Source organism: Bacillus rossius (assembly GCF_032445375.1).
Source record: "Bacillus rossius redtenbacheri isolate Brsri chromosome 9 unlocalized genomic scaffold, Brsri_v3 Brsri_v3_scf9_1, whole genome shotgun sequence".
NCBI lineage: Eukaryota > Metazoa > Arthropoda > Insecta > Phasmatodea > Bacillidae > Bacillus > Bacillus rossius.
Genome location: NW_026962012.1, coordinates 8980169 through 8999882, shown reverse-complemented (window position 1 = coordinate 8999882; position 19714 = coordinate 8980169). Strand labels below are relative to the sequence as shown.

The window sequence follows — 19714 nt, the reverse complement described above, 5'->3', positions numbered from 1 at the left end:
CTCAAACTCTTCAAGACTCTACCCCTCCCAGGAACGCCCCCCACGTCAAGTATAACTCCTTCCTTCCCCAGCGCGCTATACCCCTTTGGGCTTGCCACCTCGGCCCCAAGCCAGAGGCACGCCTTTACAAGACTTCATGATGAAAGTTGGCCAGCGGGCTGCGGCGACGTTACAACCCGACGTGAAAACATGCACCTAGGGAAAACTTTACGTTGTGCCGACGCGGGAAACTGCGTGATTTGCACGCGACATCATCTTTCACGTGTACAAGTTTCAGCAAAATCACTTATTTCCAAGTTTATATCTATAACGAAATAATCCACCGACATACAGTAGTATTAATAACTTCAATAAACACACAGCAAAAGTCTTCTGGATGATGTTTAAAGAAGTTGCTACACATTTTGGTCAATATATTTTTCAATATTTTAATTAGACCTACTTATGGATGAAATGTTTTAAAATTTTCAATTTTATTTATTCATAGTCAATAGTAATTGAAAATATTATATGTTTATAAATAAATACAATGCAACGAAATGTATGGTATAAAACTTTTTGTATTGTTATTTTCTACGCAAGTGTCATACACATAATGTCAATTCGTAATCAGCTTATTTTAATAACAAGCATATATTATGTGTGACAGTATTTCTATTACGTTTTAAATTGCAGCCTACTATTATATAAGTGTTGTATTGCTATTTTTTAAATAATTTAGTGAAACTAAAATAAGTAGCACACAAAAATAAAATATGTAAAAAATAGCATTTCGAATATATTAAAACATATAAAATAATTATTGATTATTAATAACTAGCTACATTTCCATTTCGGATACTGAAGTAAAAATTTGTTCTGTGAATATTATTGTCAATAAAACCAACAAAAATCGGTAAATTTAAATGTTTTTGTTTGGTAATGCATCCTTTATAAAAAGGTTAACAGTACAAAGTGCGAATAGTTATTTAGTATGTTCGAATAATCATAGGTTTCCAATGGAAGCGGAATTGTAATTTTGAAACGAATAGTAGCAGCGTAACCGAGAACCTCAAGACAAGCCAGGAAAGAAGGTACGAGGTTAAAATGAGGTAAGAAAAGAGGCGAAGGAAGATGAGTAGGAAAAAGGAAGTCTTGACGAGAGAGCGAAAGAAAAGCGAAAATAAAAAAAAAATAAAAAGGGGGGTTCCCCGCACACTTTCCCCGTGACATGCGCAGCATGACAAAAATCGTCCCCTCTCCCGCCTGCCAGCCCTCGCGCTACCCCTACCACGCCTTTTCTTTTCACTTCCTTGGTCCGCCGCAGCCCCTCCTCGGCCGCAGCGCCGTCTTGGAGCGGCCCGAGCGGCCGACCCCGCATCTTGACAACTCAACTCCGCCCACAAAACCGACGAAGAGAAACGCCCCCTCAAAAACCCGAGACACCCCTTCTTTCCCCTCTGCCGTGACCCCCACCACCTTCCCGCCTTTTCTTTCCCGTTCTTTCGCCTTCTTTCCCGCCGTCTTCGAAGGAAGCGCGCAGTCTTTTCGGCCGGAGCGCACCGGCGCGTCGCCCCACTCGCCGCGGGGGAAGAGGGAAAAGAAAACGCGCGCTCCCCTCCCCCTCCGCGCAGGTGCACCCTCCCGCCGCGACGCCCGGCGTCCCACGGCGTCCGCGAGGTGGCGTCGCGGCGACCCTCGGCCTCCGCCCGCCGGCGCCGCCCGAACCCGCCCGAAGCGGCGCGCGCGCGGTCGTGTGACGGGAACTGCTTTTTTTTTTTCACTCCGCCCGCCCTGGTGGCTTGAGAGGGGAGCGAGCGGGCGGAGGGTTGGTTGGAAAAAACCGGCGTGGCCGTGGTGGGGGGAGTAAAAAAAAACCCTCGTCACTCTTTCATCCGGCGCCTGTCGGTTAAAAACCCCGACCGCGTGACCCGGCGCCGGACCAGAGTCGCCGGTCGCACGCTCTCGCCGCGCGGGCTGTTTCCTCCGGGTCTTCCCGCTCTCGGGCCTGGTGACGTCACGTCGCGTGTCCACACAGCCGACGGAGGAGGGGTGAGAGAACGCTTTTCTCCCCGCCCCCTTCGCAAAAACTTCCCCTTCCCAGCGGAATTTTCCCTCTTTATAATTTTTCTCCCGCCCTCGAGCGTGTTTATACTCGCTTCCCTCCCTCGTCAAAAACCCTCTTCCTGACGAGATCTCTCCTTCCCTGTGTTTTTGCCGGACTTTCTTTCTCTCTCTCTCTCTCTCTCTCTTCTTCTCTGTTTCGGGCTCGCCTCCGCCGCCTCCCGCCGACGCCGCGAACAGACCGTCTAATTGGCGAGTGCGGTGACCGCCGGGTGTGCCGCGGCCAGGCGACCGCAGAGCGCGCGCGACCTCGACTCTGCGTCTTGCGGTGCCTCGTCAGGACCACGGACTGTGTTCAAACCTCTTCCTACCCTGTGCGTCGTTCGTTGCGTGTGCTCTCGCGTTTGACGACCTGCCCCGAGAACCAGCATGCAGTGAGCTGCCCCGCGGGAGTGCCGGCAGGAGCTCTGGGGATGGAGGGCGGGGGTTCGTCGGCGGCCGTACAGCCGGGCAGGTGATGCCCGCGTGAGGCGACGGTGTATTCCATTTGGCAGCGCGGCCAGCGGCGGCGCAGGATGCACCTGTCCGCCGAGGCGCCGCCGCCCGGGGGCGGGGAGCCCGCCGCCTCCGCCGCCCCCGCCGCCGGCTACACCGCCCTCACGGCGGACGTGCTGGCCGAGCGCACCCTCGACGGGCTGCTGTCCGAGCACCCGGGCGAGCTGGTGCGCACCGGCAGCCCGCACCTCGTGTGCACCGTGCTGCCGCCGCACTGGCGCTCCAACAAGACGCTGCCCGTGGCCTTCAAGGTCGTGGCGCTGGGGGACGTCATCGACGGCACGCTGGTCACCGTGCGCGCCGGCAACGACGAGAACTACTGCGCCGAGCTGCGCAACTGCACGGCCGTCATGAAGAACCAGGTGGCCAAGTTCAACGACCTGCGCTTCGTCGGCCGCTCCGGCAGGGGTGAGTTTCCGCGTCTGCTCGTGCGTCCGAGTCTCCGCGCCACTTTCTTCTTCTGTGGGGTCGATCCTCGTCAGAGCCCCGCCCCTCACGTCCCGCCACACGCGTGACACTCCACCTGTTGCCCAAGAAATAACCCCACTCAGGCCAAGTGCAAACAAGGATGACAATAGTATATAAACAGGTGAGTAGCGGTAACTGACACGGAGAAAAAATATTTAAAACTTTTTCCACGGCCAATCTTCAATACCGTCTCATATTAAACTTTTTCATATAAAACATTAAAAAAAATTTAAACATAGCGTCTGATTATATAAATAACATTTAAGAAAACATTTGGTAATGTAATAATTTTTTATTTAATTTGTTTACACGTTACTGCATAAATTATACTAAATAAAGAAACAAAATGAGGGTTCACGTTCAAACAATTCTGTACTCTACGGTAGATGTTTGACATAAGGTTGTCTAAAATATTTTAAAATCTTTTAAGCAATAATTAAAAATATTTAAGCATTACTTTAGTAATATTTAACGTGATAATATCTGATTCAAAAACCATTAAATGTATCGTTATAACATAGTTTCTAACTTTTTCTTCACATTATGATTGTTTACCATAAAATTACTCAAAAATTAATCATTATTTAAACACGATTAGCTAAATAAAAAATTGCAAAACATTGTAATCACAATTTATTTATTATGTTATTATTTTAATTATTAATATATAATTAAAACAGAATTTGTTGGTCAGGAAAAAATAAACAAATCTAAAAGCCTATGTTCATCGCTGCAGTAAATATTTTTTTTAGTAAAATTTTTTAAAAATAGTTTGCATCTACGTTTGCTTACAAGCATATATATTTTTTTTGTAATTGTCAAAATTATTTCTTTATATCTTTCTGGAACACGTAAATACAAAAATGAAATAAAATTAACTAAAGCAAAATTGTTCCTTTCATTTTTTTCAAAGTGCAGGTATAAACTTTTTAATATAATATATTTTTTTATAAATTATGGGGAAAACGTTTTGTAAACATTATTAATAATAATATTTTTGTGGTTTCTATGATAATTAGTGTTTTAACTTAAGCTAAAAAACCGAAATTACGTAAAAAAACTTTTTCACACTATGGCCTTAATATGAACCAATTTTAAATCAACAGATTTCGTCAAATTGCAATACATTATTCCAAAAATTAATTTTAAATATATCTCAGAACTTCTGTGCCTGCAAAACCAATTTTAATACAGCAATGAATATAATAGGATACTTGTCTCCGATTTTTTTTGTTTTACTTTTAGTGTCGGCGCATATTAATTTTAAATGAAATTTATTGTATATTAAATTTATGATTTAGTATAGGGAATAAGCAAAAAGACAACTAGATTATTTGTTCACATAATCACGTGTTATTTTGTTGAGTCTTGGTGTCTTTTATCACATAACTAAATAATAATATACTGACAAAGTAGGTTATGTAAAATAAAGCTAATTATTACTTTATTAGAGTTCAGTTTTCCTTTGCGTGTTTCTTCACTCGGGAAAATAACGTAGCTCTCTAATAATATAAGCATATCATAAAATTTTATCTTATTAGATAGTGTATTTAACTTGAATATCTATTATGTTGCACTATTTCAGTTAGTATTTATATCAACATAAACTATACAAAAATTGACCCTCAAAGATATGTATTATGTGTCGTGTACTAAGGTTGTAGAGAGGGTTCCAACATTGTAAAAATAAGTTATTATCGTCCGCTCTCCTTGTATCTCATTTTTGTAGATGTAAAGAACGCAAATTGCATTGCTTCATAAAATAAATACAAAATCAATCTTTTTAAAACGAAACAATATTTTAACGTTTTAATTTAAAATCGTTTCCGGAGCGTTATGTGTTCACTATGCTCCTAAACATTACTTGCATATACAAGGCTTAGTTTCTCTTGAGAACATGCGAGGAAGGACTGGGACTCATACTTGCCAGACCATCACTATAAAAATGTTCACTAAAATAATGTTCTGATGAAGTGATTAAGTATGTACTGGTACAGAAAAAAAATTATCTTCTTTAACAAAAGATTCTTTCGGAAAACAATTTCCAAGAAATAGTTTGTTATACATACTACAAAAATGATATTGTAACATTGAACAACACTATGCTATGGTTATTTTTTCATATATAAATAATTTTTTCGAAGTAATACTGTGTATTTCTTACGAAAATAGTTGCATAAATTTATTTTCATTCATGTTTATTTCAATAATTATTTTTAAACCATGGATAATATAATCGAATATTCATCAATTCGTATTTATTTTGTTGTATCATGCTTATTATGTGCGCAGATAATACTTGAAATATATTCAGAGATCGGTTTACACATAACGTTAACTATTGGAGATAATGGGACAACACACATAGGCGTGCGCACGGTAGGTGCCACAGGTGCCTTGGCACCACCATTAGGGTTAATGTTATTTTATTTTTTTACAAGCAGAAATAATACATTCTTACAAAAATCCGTATTATTTCCAAAAAAAATATGTTTTCCAATCGTGTCAAGTTACAGATATGTGCTCATAACACTATCATTATATCAATTATCAATCGAACCAACTATACACACGGAAACAAGCCAGTTGCAATTACTTGTGTTGTAAACGCGGGCCGCGGCTACGAAACTTCTGAAATGTAAATACTTCTCATAGTTCTCCTCGAATTACATAGAATGCGCGCTCGGTGTCCACTGTTCACTCTACTCGGCAGGCGCACGGAATAATAGCCGCCGTCCGCCAGGGTTTATTTAAAAAAAAGAGAGAGAGTTTAGTTAGTTAAAAGGATAGGCTTACTCGATGACTTATATGCAGTCGCCGACAAAACATTTTTGTTGTATTCCAAAAGTTAAAACTTTTGCCCACTCTTATTTGAGTATTTTTATTATCTTAATATTTTACATATTTTAGGTATGTTACAAAAACGCGCTTCATTTGTTGATTTTAAAACTTAACATTTGAGAATGTTTTTTCTAGCATTTATTTGGCGTCTTCAGAAAACATATAAGTACGGTTTTTCAAAGCCACCAGCATGAATTCCGTGCAAACAATTTGTGCAATTTACTTTATGACTCAACAAAGCTTAAAACTGTAAATAGTTTAGTAGTTTTCCTGGTGATTATAACGTTCAAAGCCATAATTTGTCATAAAAAAATGTTAAAATGTTTACATCTGTGTATTTTATGTTTTGTTCGGAAACACCTTAAATAGCACCATTTTGCGCTTTCAAATCCAAATTTTTCCGGGGCCTCCGCTTTAGACTCGGGGTCTGTGAATGACAGGGCTGTTGTGTAATCTGGCACCACCAATACTGAAGTCCTGCGCACGCCTATGACAACACAGAGCGTCAATTCCCGGGTAAGACTCCGAAACTATTATTACCACGAACACATTTTTGTTGTAATACAGTTGTTTTCACGAAAATGTTCAAATCTAAAATATCTGTAATTTTTCATAAATAGTTCAGTTTCATTTACAAAATAAAAATTACATTGCATAAAAATATTTATATCGTTCCTTAATTCGTTTAGAAAAATGTGAAATTTATATTAAATATACCGTATTAGGAAGGTTAACATCTCACATAAATTGTTTCAGTTAAAGTATTTCATTAAAAGTTTATGAATGTAACCATACATTTATACGTTCAGGAACTTCTGGTTGACAGTTCCAGCTGACGCGAGAGATGATGGATCAATCAAAGTGCAGTCAAAAGGTGAATGCAAAGCTCTCTAATCTATTCCAAAAAAGTGAAGCACTAAAACTTTTCTCAAATACTATCAGAAATAGTAATAACATTCCTGGAGACAAATTGATCAGTATATTTTTAACAACTTGTCATTAATTCGCGTGATTTGTATGGCAGTTAATATTAGTACTAAATATTAATTTTATAGTTACAATGTATTTTTCGAAGATCAGTGCCAATTAAGTTTCTTGGGGCACTTAAAAAAGTTAATATTTTGAGTCCAAAATTTAATTTTGTATTCGTTTGTAAAACATTATTACTTAGCTGTTATCAAGAAAAATATTATGGGGCAGTTAAAAATATATGATGGCGCCGTGAAAGATTGTATAATGAAGTGTCTCTTAGCTTATTACGAAAGAAGTAACTGTTTAGGAAATTTATTTAGGGATACAAAATTTTTCATTAACTACACGGAACAATTTTTTATGTATTATTACAAAATATTCCTTTGGAAACCAGTTGCCAAAAATTTGTTTATAATACTTCAAGAGAGATATTGTAACTTGGTACAAATCAATGCTATGGTTATTTTTGCATATTTTAAATACATTTTCCGAGATAATACTAAGTATTTCTTAAGAAAATGTTGTATGTTTCATTTAAGCATTTTTTAAACTGTGAAAAAGATTATTGATAATGCAGTAATCTGACTTTATTTTGTTTTATTATGCTTATCAATGTACACAGTTAATACTAGAAAATTATTCAGGCAATGGTTTACAAATAACTTGTTGGAAGTACTGGGCCAACACAAAGCATAACAGCCCGGGTAAGAATCTAATCCCACTATTACTGTAAACACTATTTTGAAGTGATAGTGCTGTTTTCACGTCAATGTACAAATATATAAATATATGTTATTTTACATGAATTTGTTTCTATTCCATTTACAATATATTTTTGTGTATATACATGATTTTTTTAATTTAACCACACCATGACATAAAGTGTTTAAATACAATTTAGATAAAAGTTTTCTTCAGCAAAGATTAGAAGCAATGTTTATGTCTGACATTATTAATTCAACTACAAAAATAAATATAAATATAATAGTTGTATCAACTACTAAAAACAATAATAGTTATAGAAAAAGATTTAGTAAGAAAACACTATTTTTTTACATTTCTAAGAATGTTTAATTTTTTTTACACATTATTTAAACACACTAACTCCTGGGATTTATACATATATTCGCTAGAGTTTTCCTTCGGATAGCTCACATTTAGTCAAATGAGAAATACAATTTTTTAATGGACATACTATTTGAAGAAATGTTAAAATCCTAGCCATACTACAAACATAAAATAAATAATGGCTTTCTTATCACAAACAAAATAAATTGATACATGTGACACTCACACAGGTGTCTGTATGGTATTTCCCTAGAAATTTCTTACAATAAAATATTAAGTTTACTGTTGTTTTAAGACTCATGTTTTCAAAATAAATGTAAACTAATTTTATACACTACGTTAGAGTCTTGCGCTAAAAAAATTAGACATGTCACCTAAACTAGCGTATGTTCAAGGGATTTACCATATATGTGTATACATGCAATATATTTATACTCACGGATTTACTTGAACTTATTTCAGGATAGTGACTATATTGCCCCTTCGTTTGCGCAGACCGAATGATGCTATTAATTTCTTTATTTTATAATACTATTAAAAATACAAAGGGACAGTTATTTTTAGTTTTAATAATAAATAAAATAAAACAAATCTTTTATATTTAGAATTTATAATACTAAATTTAATATTGTTTATAATTTTTAAGTACATTATATAAAATTAAACAATAAAGGATCTAATATTCCATCTATGAACGGACGGTAATATTTTGTTTTTAATTTAAACGACTTAGTTGAATTTATATATTGTTTACTATTCTAATAAAAACATAATAAGAATATTAACGAGAGAATTAAATACTTGAAAGGGCATCGTTTGACTGACTGTCCGATAAATATTGAAACTTAATACTTCATAGCTTGGCAAGTTTCTTTAGTAAATTATTTTTTTTTTTTGCAGTTTAAATGCAAGAGATTAAATAATTGATTAAGACTTAGACTGTAAAAATCACTAAACTAAATTTTCTCGAAAAAATAGAAACTTTTCATAAATTTTATTCGTAGTGTTTTTGTTTTGACGTTAGCTCCACCTCTGTCCATGTGGCTTCGACGAGTTGAGATTTCACATTAGTGTCACCGCATGCCAAATTAAAGATGTATTTCGTGTAAACTTATTATTCACAAAAAAAAATTTAAAATATTATGGGATATGGTGATGTTGCTATTGCATATCACAGTGTATAATAAAATATAACTTGCGATGTTACCTGTTGAATATTTTATAAATTTATTTATCTACTATCAATGCTCTCGGTTTCGGTTTTTAAATGTTTTTATTTGCGAAAATTGGCTATAATGTCCATTACAGGATCTACAACAAAAGAAAAAATTTCGGTGAACATGAATAATTTTTTGATAACAGTATACTAACAAGTGCCTTTATACAATTTGAATTAATTATGTGCATTAACAGTTTATTTCCATTCAAAATACAAATTGAGGCCAATTTCTGTGGAACATTTTTTTTGTACTTTTTAATTATTCTTCATAGTGCATTTTATTAGTGGTAATTATTCATTGGGATAGTATACCTATATGGTTGATTATTTATTTAAGATTGAAACAATCATTATTATAAAAAAACTTAAATAACTCTGAATAAATATATTTGCATTTCGACAAGAGGAAAGTACTTATTCATATCAACAGTTACGTTTTTCTGTGTATAAATGCATAAATCTTTGTATTAAAAAGGATTGACTTCAATAGTCGGACTCCATAAATATGTCGTACTATATTCTTAAGCATAGCTTAACTTAAAAATTACGTTACGCTTGATACATTCAAACGTACATTTCGAAAAGTTCTGTTGGAACATTTTTCTTGTTGATGTGTCTGTAAGATCAGAAGTATTATTTTAAACTATATTTATAAGATTTTTTTGCGTTTTTTTTGGCATAGTTCAATTAAAAATTACTTAAAAATATATACTTAGGTACGACAGTGCATATCTATGATTTTATAATAATATTTTGAATTTTTAAAAAAAATATATATTAAAGTTTGATTTGGATTTTATTCGTGACAGTATAACGTTTGTTAATTATATTTATATTAAAAATATTAAAATTCATTGAGCAAAGAGCATCTCCAAATTATTTCTTACGATAAAAATTCGTTTTCATACATTACAGGACTTCTTATAGCCTAGCATTAGCTCATGAATCACATTAAAAATAATATATAAAGTCGCCAACAGAAAATGTGAGTCACATAAGTCAAATGCAGATTCTTTCTGTAAAAGGAACAGTTTAAACAGTATTAGCTATATAAAAATACGAATATTTAGTATTTACCGCAGTACATACAGTAAACACATTCCAAAACTAAATTTGGTTTTACTATAAAGATTATTTTTAACCTTCCCTGCTACTGAATTAAAACATTTATGTTCATAATTAGTTAGAAAATATTAGAACATAATATATATTTGCAAAATTTAGATATTGCTTTCGGAAAATTGTTTAGTTAAATATTTAAGAACTTTTTAAAAATTATTTTTTGTTGGGCAGAAAAAGAATCGTTCCTTTTATCAACCACAGCAAATTTTTTTGTTATTAATTATATAAACATATTGTTTTATTTACCATCATTGGCAATTTATTTAGCTTCACATATAAAGTACTTGGTATGAGTTATACAAAAAACTTAATCATTTTTAATATTAAAATTTTATTTTGTTTTCTGTGATAAGTAAAGAGTAGCAGTGAGAATATTTCTAAATTTAATAATGGAAGATAATTATGAAATAAAAATAACCAAATTCACGTTAAGTTTAGGCAAAGTATTGCACTACATTTAAAAGATGTCACATGTTGTACATACATAACTAAAAAATTTTGTGAGTCAGAAAACTTTTTTTTTATTAACATATGCATTTAAATGTAGATATAAATCGACAAGCTCGCATGTTGTAAGTAAATAATTTATGTAAAAGATATATTAAATATATATATATTAATAACTAGCTGCAGTACCCGGCGTTGCCCGGGCTGAACACAGGGTGAGGGGACCTTTTTCGAAATCAGATGTAGTTAGTAATTGTCTTCTTAATTTGAATGTCAAGTGTGCAAAATAATTTATATCACTTTCAGATCCCAACAAACGTTGTTCTGCCAGTGTATAGTTATTTACATGTATGGTCTGTATGTAATCTAGACTCTATAAAGCACAATAGAAAAAGGCTGAAAAATAAGAGATTACTAATATTGAAAAGATTCCATTATCCAACTAATGCTCGGCATGCATTGCAATGCCTCATTCAGTTTTGTTTTGTAATATGTTTGAAGAAGTTACACATATACAAATCATCTATCCATCTCTCTAAATATATATTTATCTCTATCTACATCTATATACATCTATGTATCTCTCTATCTCTATTTATCTCTTTATATCTACATAAATACATATATACCTCCGACTATCTCTATCTCTTCTATATATAAATCTATATATAGCTATTTACATATATATCTCTTTATCTAACCCATTTCATTCTCTATACCTCGCTCTATCTCAAATTATCTCTCTGTCACTCTCTTTCTCACTCTGTATATATAACACTCTATCTCTGTTTCTCTTATATATTTAAATAAATTGTGTCATACGTGCGAACTTATAAAACAAAAACTGAAGAAGTGCCGCTATATAAATTGAAATAAACACATTTTTAGAAACTTTTCGTGCTCCAACTATTGCAAAATAGTTATACCGTCTCAGAAACCTTCACGTGCATGCGCATAACAACTCACCAAAAATTCATCGCAATCGGATGAATGGTATAGGAACGCATACGGCACAAACAAACGAAAATTAAAGACATGACAAACGCATCAAACGATGGTACGTTTAAAATTCAAGGCAACTCCATCTTTTGACGAACTTAAGAAAAAAACTGTTATAAGCGCCTTTATTTTGCTAGCCGCTGCGAGCTCCACTAAGTGGGCTGGTCTCACCAAGGAGATAAATATGAATTTGCCAGACCTAACTTTGTGTATGATCGTGTGGCAGACATACAGAAATGAAACTCACTATTTGTATGTCTATGACCTATGATTTTTTCTGTTATAAAATAAAATTGTCTTTTTTTTTTACTCCCTTAGGGATGGAAATTCATATTAATATGTGGTATATGTGTTAATCCAGGTTATGAGCTCGCTGTAGGCCAAATTTCATCCAGATCCGTTCAGCCGTTCTGGCGTGATTGAGTAACAAACATCCATCCATCCATACTTACAAACTTTCACATTTATAATATTAGTGGGATTATCTCTTGTAAGTAGTTTTACGAATAAATGAATTAAAAATCTTCAATCTGAGAAATGTTATGTTTTTCGGTGTTATTGAATGTAAATAATGGATTAAAATGTTACCAATCTATGCTTCAGTCTTTAGTACCAACATGTTAATTATAAATGTTATTTTAAAGATTTTTTCGTAAAAAACTTTATCTTAGAGCCATTATAAATAACTGAAGATAAAATTCTGAATAATCTATATATAACACTAGCTGCAGTACCCGGCTTTGCCCGGGCTTAACACCGGGTGATATATTGTCCGCGAGTTACAGCAAAATGGATAGCGATATGTCCAGTGTGGTGGACATTAAGAAATGACACATAATTACTGTTTGTGTATCTGTGACCTATGGTTTTATGTTTACCCATGGCGATCGGTTGAAAGGTTTAGAAGGTGATGCGCTACAGCGCCATCTAGCGGCGAGTTAAAAAAAAAAGGTTAGCATAAAAACCTTCTACATGATAAAAACACTTCGATGTGCCAACTTTCATGGCGATCGGTCAAACGGTGTAAAGAGTTTATCGACGTCATACATGCCAACATCCAATTATATATATTCTTATATTTCGAAATTTTGGGGCTTTCACTTTTGCGGAAAGTGGATGTTCAGGACCTCGAATGGTTTAGAACACTCCATCTCAAAAGAATAGATATTTGAAATTCCTGAAATTGTCGAAATTTTGGGGCTTTGTTCCCAGAGGGGGGCGGGGGGTTCGAGGACCCTAAATGGCTCGATAACACTTAAATCGAAAGAGATAGATTTTTAAAAAATTTTTAACTTTCGAAATTTTGGGGTTTTAACCACCTTGGGGGGGGGGGGGGGAGGGGGGTGATGTTGAGGACCCCGAATGGCTCGGAAATACTCCAAATCGAAATAAATATAAAGAAAAATAAGAATGTAGACATTTACTGTACTCCTATCTACCATACCTAATAACAATATTGACAAATAGAAAGCTTATTACTTACCTATGAATAATTATCTAAATAAATTAATAAATAACTGTATGTTTAAGAATTTACGTACTTACATACATAATATTAAACTTCAAACTATACACACCAAAAAAAAACTTTGGATGTTTTTGAAACTATTTTTATTTGTCATAATGTTTAAAACATTTGTAGAATTTGTTTATATGTAAAACTGTGGTGGCAATGTTCCGCTTATCCAAAGGAGTATAGAAATTAATAGAGATATCACTCCCTGTACACACCACAAAACTTTGAATTTAGTAAAAAAAACGTAGTCCAAAATGAAACAAAAAGTATAAATAACAACTAATTTGTCAAAAAAAGTTTATACAACTGGAATGACAGTGTTAACATCCGCCTGAAATTTAAAAGAATTAGGTAGGTAAGAATATATATAAGAAATTAAAACATATATTAATAAAATTATCTCACACTCAACCAAATATAATGTTTAATATGAAATAAAAGGAAGATGGCAATTACACGTAACTATGCTAATTAATAAAAAAAAATCAACTTTCCTGAAATAGTAAAATTCAAATTTTTCAACAATATATTACATAATTGATAAATATTTCTGGTCTTCGGTCTCGGCAGCCCTAAGACTCTTGACGCTCAGCAGATAAATTATAAACACTAAATCAAACTCCTTGCAAATAGGTAGGTACTGTAAAAAAATTACAATATTGACAAATAGAAAATATTAGTAGGCCCTACCAACCAATGAATAAATTTCGAAGAAATCTATAAGTTTAAGAATTTACGTACCTACATAATATTAAACTTGAAACTATCCACATAATAAAAACCTAAGAATGTTAGTGAAACTAATTTTTTTATTTTTCATAATACTTAAAATACGTATGTTTCCAAAATGAAACAAAGTTTAAATAATGACCAATTTGACAAAAAAAAAATTGTACAACTCGAATGACATTGAAAACATACACTTGAAATTTAAAAGAATTATGAGTGCCCTAGGTAGGGAGAAAATATATAAGAAGAAATTAAATTTAAAAAATGGGTGCGTGTACGTAGGTACGTGCATGAGAAGTTATACTTCTTTGTCATCATTAAAAAATAGTTTTTAATTGCATGCAAAAATATTGCGCGGAGTCCTTCCACGTGTAAGAAGTGAAACTTCGTAATGTGGAAATGAAAATAGGAAGGGGTAGAAATTGATTTTTAGTGAAATCATACTGTATCAAATCAAACTAAAAAAATTAAGGAAAAAAATTTGTAACGATTCATAGATTGAGCTTCAGAGAGAGAGAGAGAGAGAGAGAGAGAGAGAGAGAGAGAGAGAGAGAGAGAGACCTATTGAATGTCTATAAAACTAACTTTTTTATGAGAGCAGATTTTCATGATATAAATCATGAAATCATTCAACGATATAAGTTGTTTATTTAATTAAGCGGACGGGTTCGCCCCAAGGAGAAAATTGACACGGCGAGACCTCGTGGACATAGAGAAATGACACACACTCAATATTTATGTGTCTATGAAACATGATTTTTTTCTGCAATCTAAATTGTAATATACAAAAACGGTATTGAAAATTAAAACAAATATGGCGACACTACAAACTGTCAAGACCTTTATTTTTATCTTATTCTCTACTTAGTTCCTTACAATAGCAAAACGTAACGTAATGGCTTGAAAGCTATTTATTGCTCGGCAGATATAGAGGAATGCCACTAACAGTATTATATCTATGACACACATTACATAAAAATTAAGATATATATTTTTTTACCCGTTTAAAATTTATTTCTTTAAACAAAAGATAGCATATGTCCATCCCCAGGATATAATGTATCTCCTTGCCAAATTTCATTACGATCCGTCCAGCCGTTCAGCCGGGAAAAGGTATCAAACAAACAGACAAACAGACAGACAGACAGACAGACAGAGTTACTTTCGCATTTATAATATTAGTAAGGTTATATGTAACGGACTGGTATCTATCCAATAAATGTATTTTTTTTATATATTTGGATGCAAAAAATAATATTTTTTTCTGTGTTTATGTTAATTTATTAATTCATCGTGCAAAAAAATTCAAAGGTATTTTATGTTATTTGAGACCAAGGTATCCGATATATTACCATAACATACATGCTATTTATGTATGTCTAATTTAACATATAAATGTATGAAAAGGGTTACGTTTAATTTTATAAAAAATTAAATTTGTAAAGCTAATGAATGTAAGTAAAATTAATGGTTAGATATAATTAACATTTATTATTACGAAGTTATTTTTACATTATTTCACAGTTCTACATATCAGGGGATAATCAAGGTGTTAATATAAATTAAAGTAAAAAAAAATCACCTATCCGAAGCTCATCAAGTGGAATGTAAGATATTCAGCTAGAATTATAAACATGTAATCACTACCCAAAATATTTAAAAAATATAAACTTTTTTAAATTTTACCCCCTATTCCTTAAAATAAATTATTTTCTTTAAAAATTTAAAAAATATATAAAATATACTAAAGGGTGAGAAAATACATTGAGCATGTAAACATGCATCCATTGTTACGTATTTTCTGTTATTAATTATCTATGTTTCATGGCTTTACTTTTATGTAAATAGCATATTCAAAGCCTTATTAGACTTGCAAAATTTTTATTGGTTTTCAAATATTTAATACTTAGAAAAATATATATTTTTTAAAATAATATTAAACATTATAAATTTTTAAGTGAACTATCAAATTTGAACGTAACAATTTATTAATTACACAATACTTAAAATAATAAAACTTTATCATTGTCGCGTCTTTTTACATAATTGTTTTAATAGAGGAGTTTTAATTTTAATTTTATTGTATGATTATATTAACTGCCAAATATGTATTTATTTTCTGGTATTTTGTTACGACCTTTTCAGCAAAAATATTTAATAAATTTATTTAAATTCCTAACGATCGTGATATAAGATATATATTACCATTTCAAAACACTTTTCCATTTCGATAGATTATATTATTCCTGCAATAGGCACACCTTTGGTTTGCAATCATTTCTCCGAAACTATTCCAGGGAATTAAAAAAAACAATAGTTTTTTATACTATATACGATAACAAAGTTATTGGTGTCATGTTTTTAACTAACGCTGCGCTGCATATATCTTGAAACTTTTAAGCTCTACAATGCAGGTAAAGTTGCACATTGTAAGTGTTAATTTGTATATTATTATTTTGTTTTTGTTTTTGAAGTTATACCACTTCAGGCACGGTATAAAAATGAGAGGGAATTTTCACGATGCACGGGCACCATGCAACGAAACTTTCACAGGAAGACAAAAAAAGCTACATACAAAAAGGGCTACATAAAAGTAATTTCAAAGATAGTTGCACTTTGAAATATTATACTTCAGTAATTGTAGGGACAGGTATTTTTCGCGGAAAAAACTAAACGCCTATTAGACTGCAACAAGGTGTACCCGCACCAGCGATTTCTGCTTGTGATTGGCGGCCTTCTACGAGAGAAATCTTTGCCTTGTTTGACCGAGCCACTCAGGACGTGTTTACTTCCACACTGAATCACTGTGATTGGTGTTTTTAAAATCGATACATACCTGGGAGAAACTCGACCAATCACGAAACACAGATGATGCTACAGTGTTTTAAATTTCATCTAGTCTTGAGATCTTTTCGCGAAATCTTGATGTCCCTAGTAATTGATATTGAATACTGGTCTAAATAATTTTAAAATATATATTGTTGGTGAATATTAGTGATAGAAAATATTTTCTTAAACTTCTTCTTGAAGTGTATTTATATAAGTGAGATTAGGTTATACTTCTTTAGGCGTGTCATGAAAAATATGAGAGTGCAATTTTACGATAAGCCCGCAGCATGCGAAAAAATATTGGTTGAAAAAAACCTACACTCAAATAAATATTATATAAGTGTTTTTAAATCATATACTTTAGTGAATGATATTGAAGTCTTGGTAATATAGTTGAAAACATTATTAATTGTGAATATTAGTGATATAAAATGCTTTAAAAACTTTTCCCAGTGTATTTTCAATTGTAGGATTTATATAAGTAAGGTCATGTTTCCATATTTATAACAACGTCATTATATTTATAACGATGTCACCATATTTATAACGATGTCATGTTGCTTGTAAGCTTACATTTGCGTTGGGAAGGTGTGTCTGTGGAAGGTTTAGTAGTCCCCTGGCCATTTTAATGGGAATGTTTGTGATGTTATGTTCCCGTATTAGTATTTTTGAATAATAATTTATTACATTATAAAAATATTTAAAATTAATAAATAAGAATGCAATTTCTGCTATTAGATGATTTTAATATTTTTTTAAATTCATCTCGATTATTTTAATGAATTAATTAATTTCATGCATGTGTTTATATTAATATTGAATACTGAGTATATATTTAAAAATTTAAATTGATTGAAATTATACTTCAACAACAGTTCTTATATAATCATTGCAGTCGTTTTATTATTTTTTTCTATTAATTGTTTGCATGCATAATTATAGTTAGTTTTATATCACTCCAAGTAAGTATAACTTCTAACGCGCATACATAAGTAAGAACACCCTTTTTTAAATTCTTGTAAATTTTTTATTATTCAAATAACTACAATTATTTCAGGATTTCTGGTTTATTTGTTTGCGAATAGATATGACTTAAATAATTGTATTCTTATTAAGTTTTAAACTGACTATTTGCGAAATGAACGACTTAAATCGCTTTGTGATTTTGCGCTTAGTACTACTGGAATTTACTACGTTATCTCAATCCAGTAAAATTATAAAAGTGTGAGTTTTCATTTAGTATTTTAAAATATAGAATAATATTTAATTTTGCATACAAAAGCACTTTAAACCTCATGTAACTTCATAGTTAAGATTTTTTTTCATTTTCCTAGGTTACCAAGTACCTAGGTACTTGATCGTGTATGAAAGAGCATCTCATTCTAAACGCCATGCGAACGAAGTCGCTATCAATGTTACTTATTTACATATTTAATGACATGCTACATTATGAAACCTGAGTTATTTTGATTTTCTGTTGTAAATACTTCTCAGATAATTCAAAATTCCCAAGGCTATACAGTAGATTGACTTAAAACTTGTTTTCCAGTTATGAGAAAATAATGTCGTGTGTTTGAAAGAATGTTTTTTTATAGTTCACACTAAAAATGTTGCCGTTGCAGTAAAACATGAATTGTTAAAAAACCAAGCAAATTTTTATTATAATTTTTAATTATTGAATATATATAAGAATGATCGAAGAAAAATTTATCTGTGAATTCACAGGTTATTTCAATTAATTTTTATTTGTGTTCCTTGAAGTATTTGTGTAGGTAAATTATAAGGTGTCTCCCAAATTATTGTAAATAAGGAATGAGTTAAAAAGATAAATAGTTTCGTCAGCAGCTCCACGTTTACAATAAAAAGCGTTCATCTTTACAAGAGTCACTGTTGGTCGTGTAAACATGTCAAACTCTTGGAATAAAGTGATTTTGAGTCCACCTGCGTGAGACGTAAATTATTAATTATGTCACATCTTTCTGTTTACTGTGTACGTGCGTTATACACCAGTGTTTCTTATAACAATAGTTGAAAACAATGTTTTTTCATTTAATTATGGAGTTAGGAATTATTTTAACTACTACTTGGACAGCCGATAACCCACAAATATAAAATGTTTATTTGAGAGTTTAGTTACAACTGGAATGTTTGTTATTCTGCAATATTTTCTAAGGTTTCAGAAAAAATACCATATTTCGTCGTTAATGCAATAATTTACTATTTGTGATGAGATAATTTGAAACATAATTTTATACCAACAGGATGAGTAGCACTTCAAGTTTCAATGTAAACTTAGTAGTTTTAAGCTTTTTTGCAAAGGTTAAATATTTCTATAAAAGAGACTAAAAATTAACTTCATAAACATTTAACTGTACAGGTATTTTGAAATTTTAAGTAGCTATGTTTTTATCTATTTGGACAAAGATATAGTCATTATGAACATAGTGTACCCTGTAATTCATATCCGGAAAATATTTACTGGTAATAAGAGATATTAGTAACCATCCTAGCTGCTTGCCCCAGAAAAACTGAATAATAACGCTCAAACTTTCATAATTTCAATATAGCGTTTGAGTTACGTAAAGGCTTACATATTTGGAGGTTCTTTCAATCATAAGTGGAATACCAACTTCCATAATATGAAATTTTCGTAATGACTTCTGCCATCTCATGTACGGTGGTGTTTAGTTTTAATGTCTCTTTTGGTTTTGGATAATATTTTTAAGGCAACATGTTTCTATTATTCGGACATTATTACATTGATAAAGTTTATAACTAAAACTGGCATTCACTACACTAGTTTGTAACGCAGTAAATTAATTATCTTCCAGTTATTTTCGCATTTATTTCAGGAAAAAATGTCGCACACAATTTAGCATTGTATTATTGAAAAATATAATTTTTAT

The 19714-nt window shown here is 32.5% G+C and overlaps 1 protein-coding gene across 1 annotated transcript in view; it reads left to right on the top strand.

Moving 5' to 3' along the window:
• Positions 1-2618: 2618 nt before the first annotated feature.
• LOC134542707 (runt-related transcription factor 1-like) overlaps positions 2619-19714 on the top strand; it is a 108872-nt gene continuing 91776 nt past the window's right edge. Inside the window, exon 1 of the mRNA XM_063387173.1 lies at positions 2619-3006. Within this exon, the coding sequence (XP_063243243.1) occupies positions 2619-3006 (388 nt within the window). The remainder of the gene's footprint in view (positions 3007-19714) is intronic.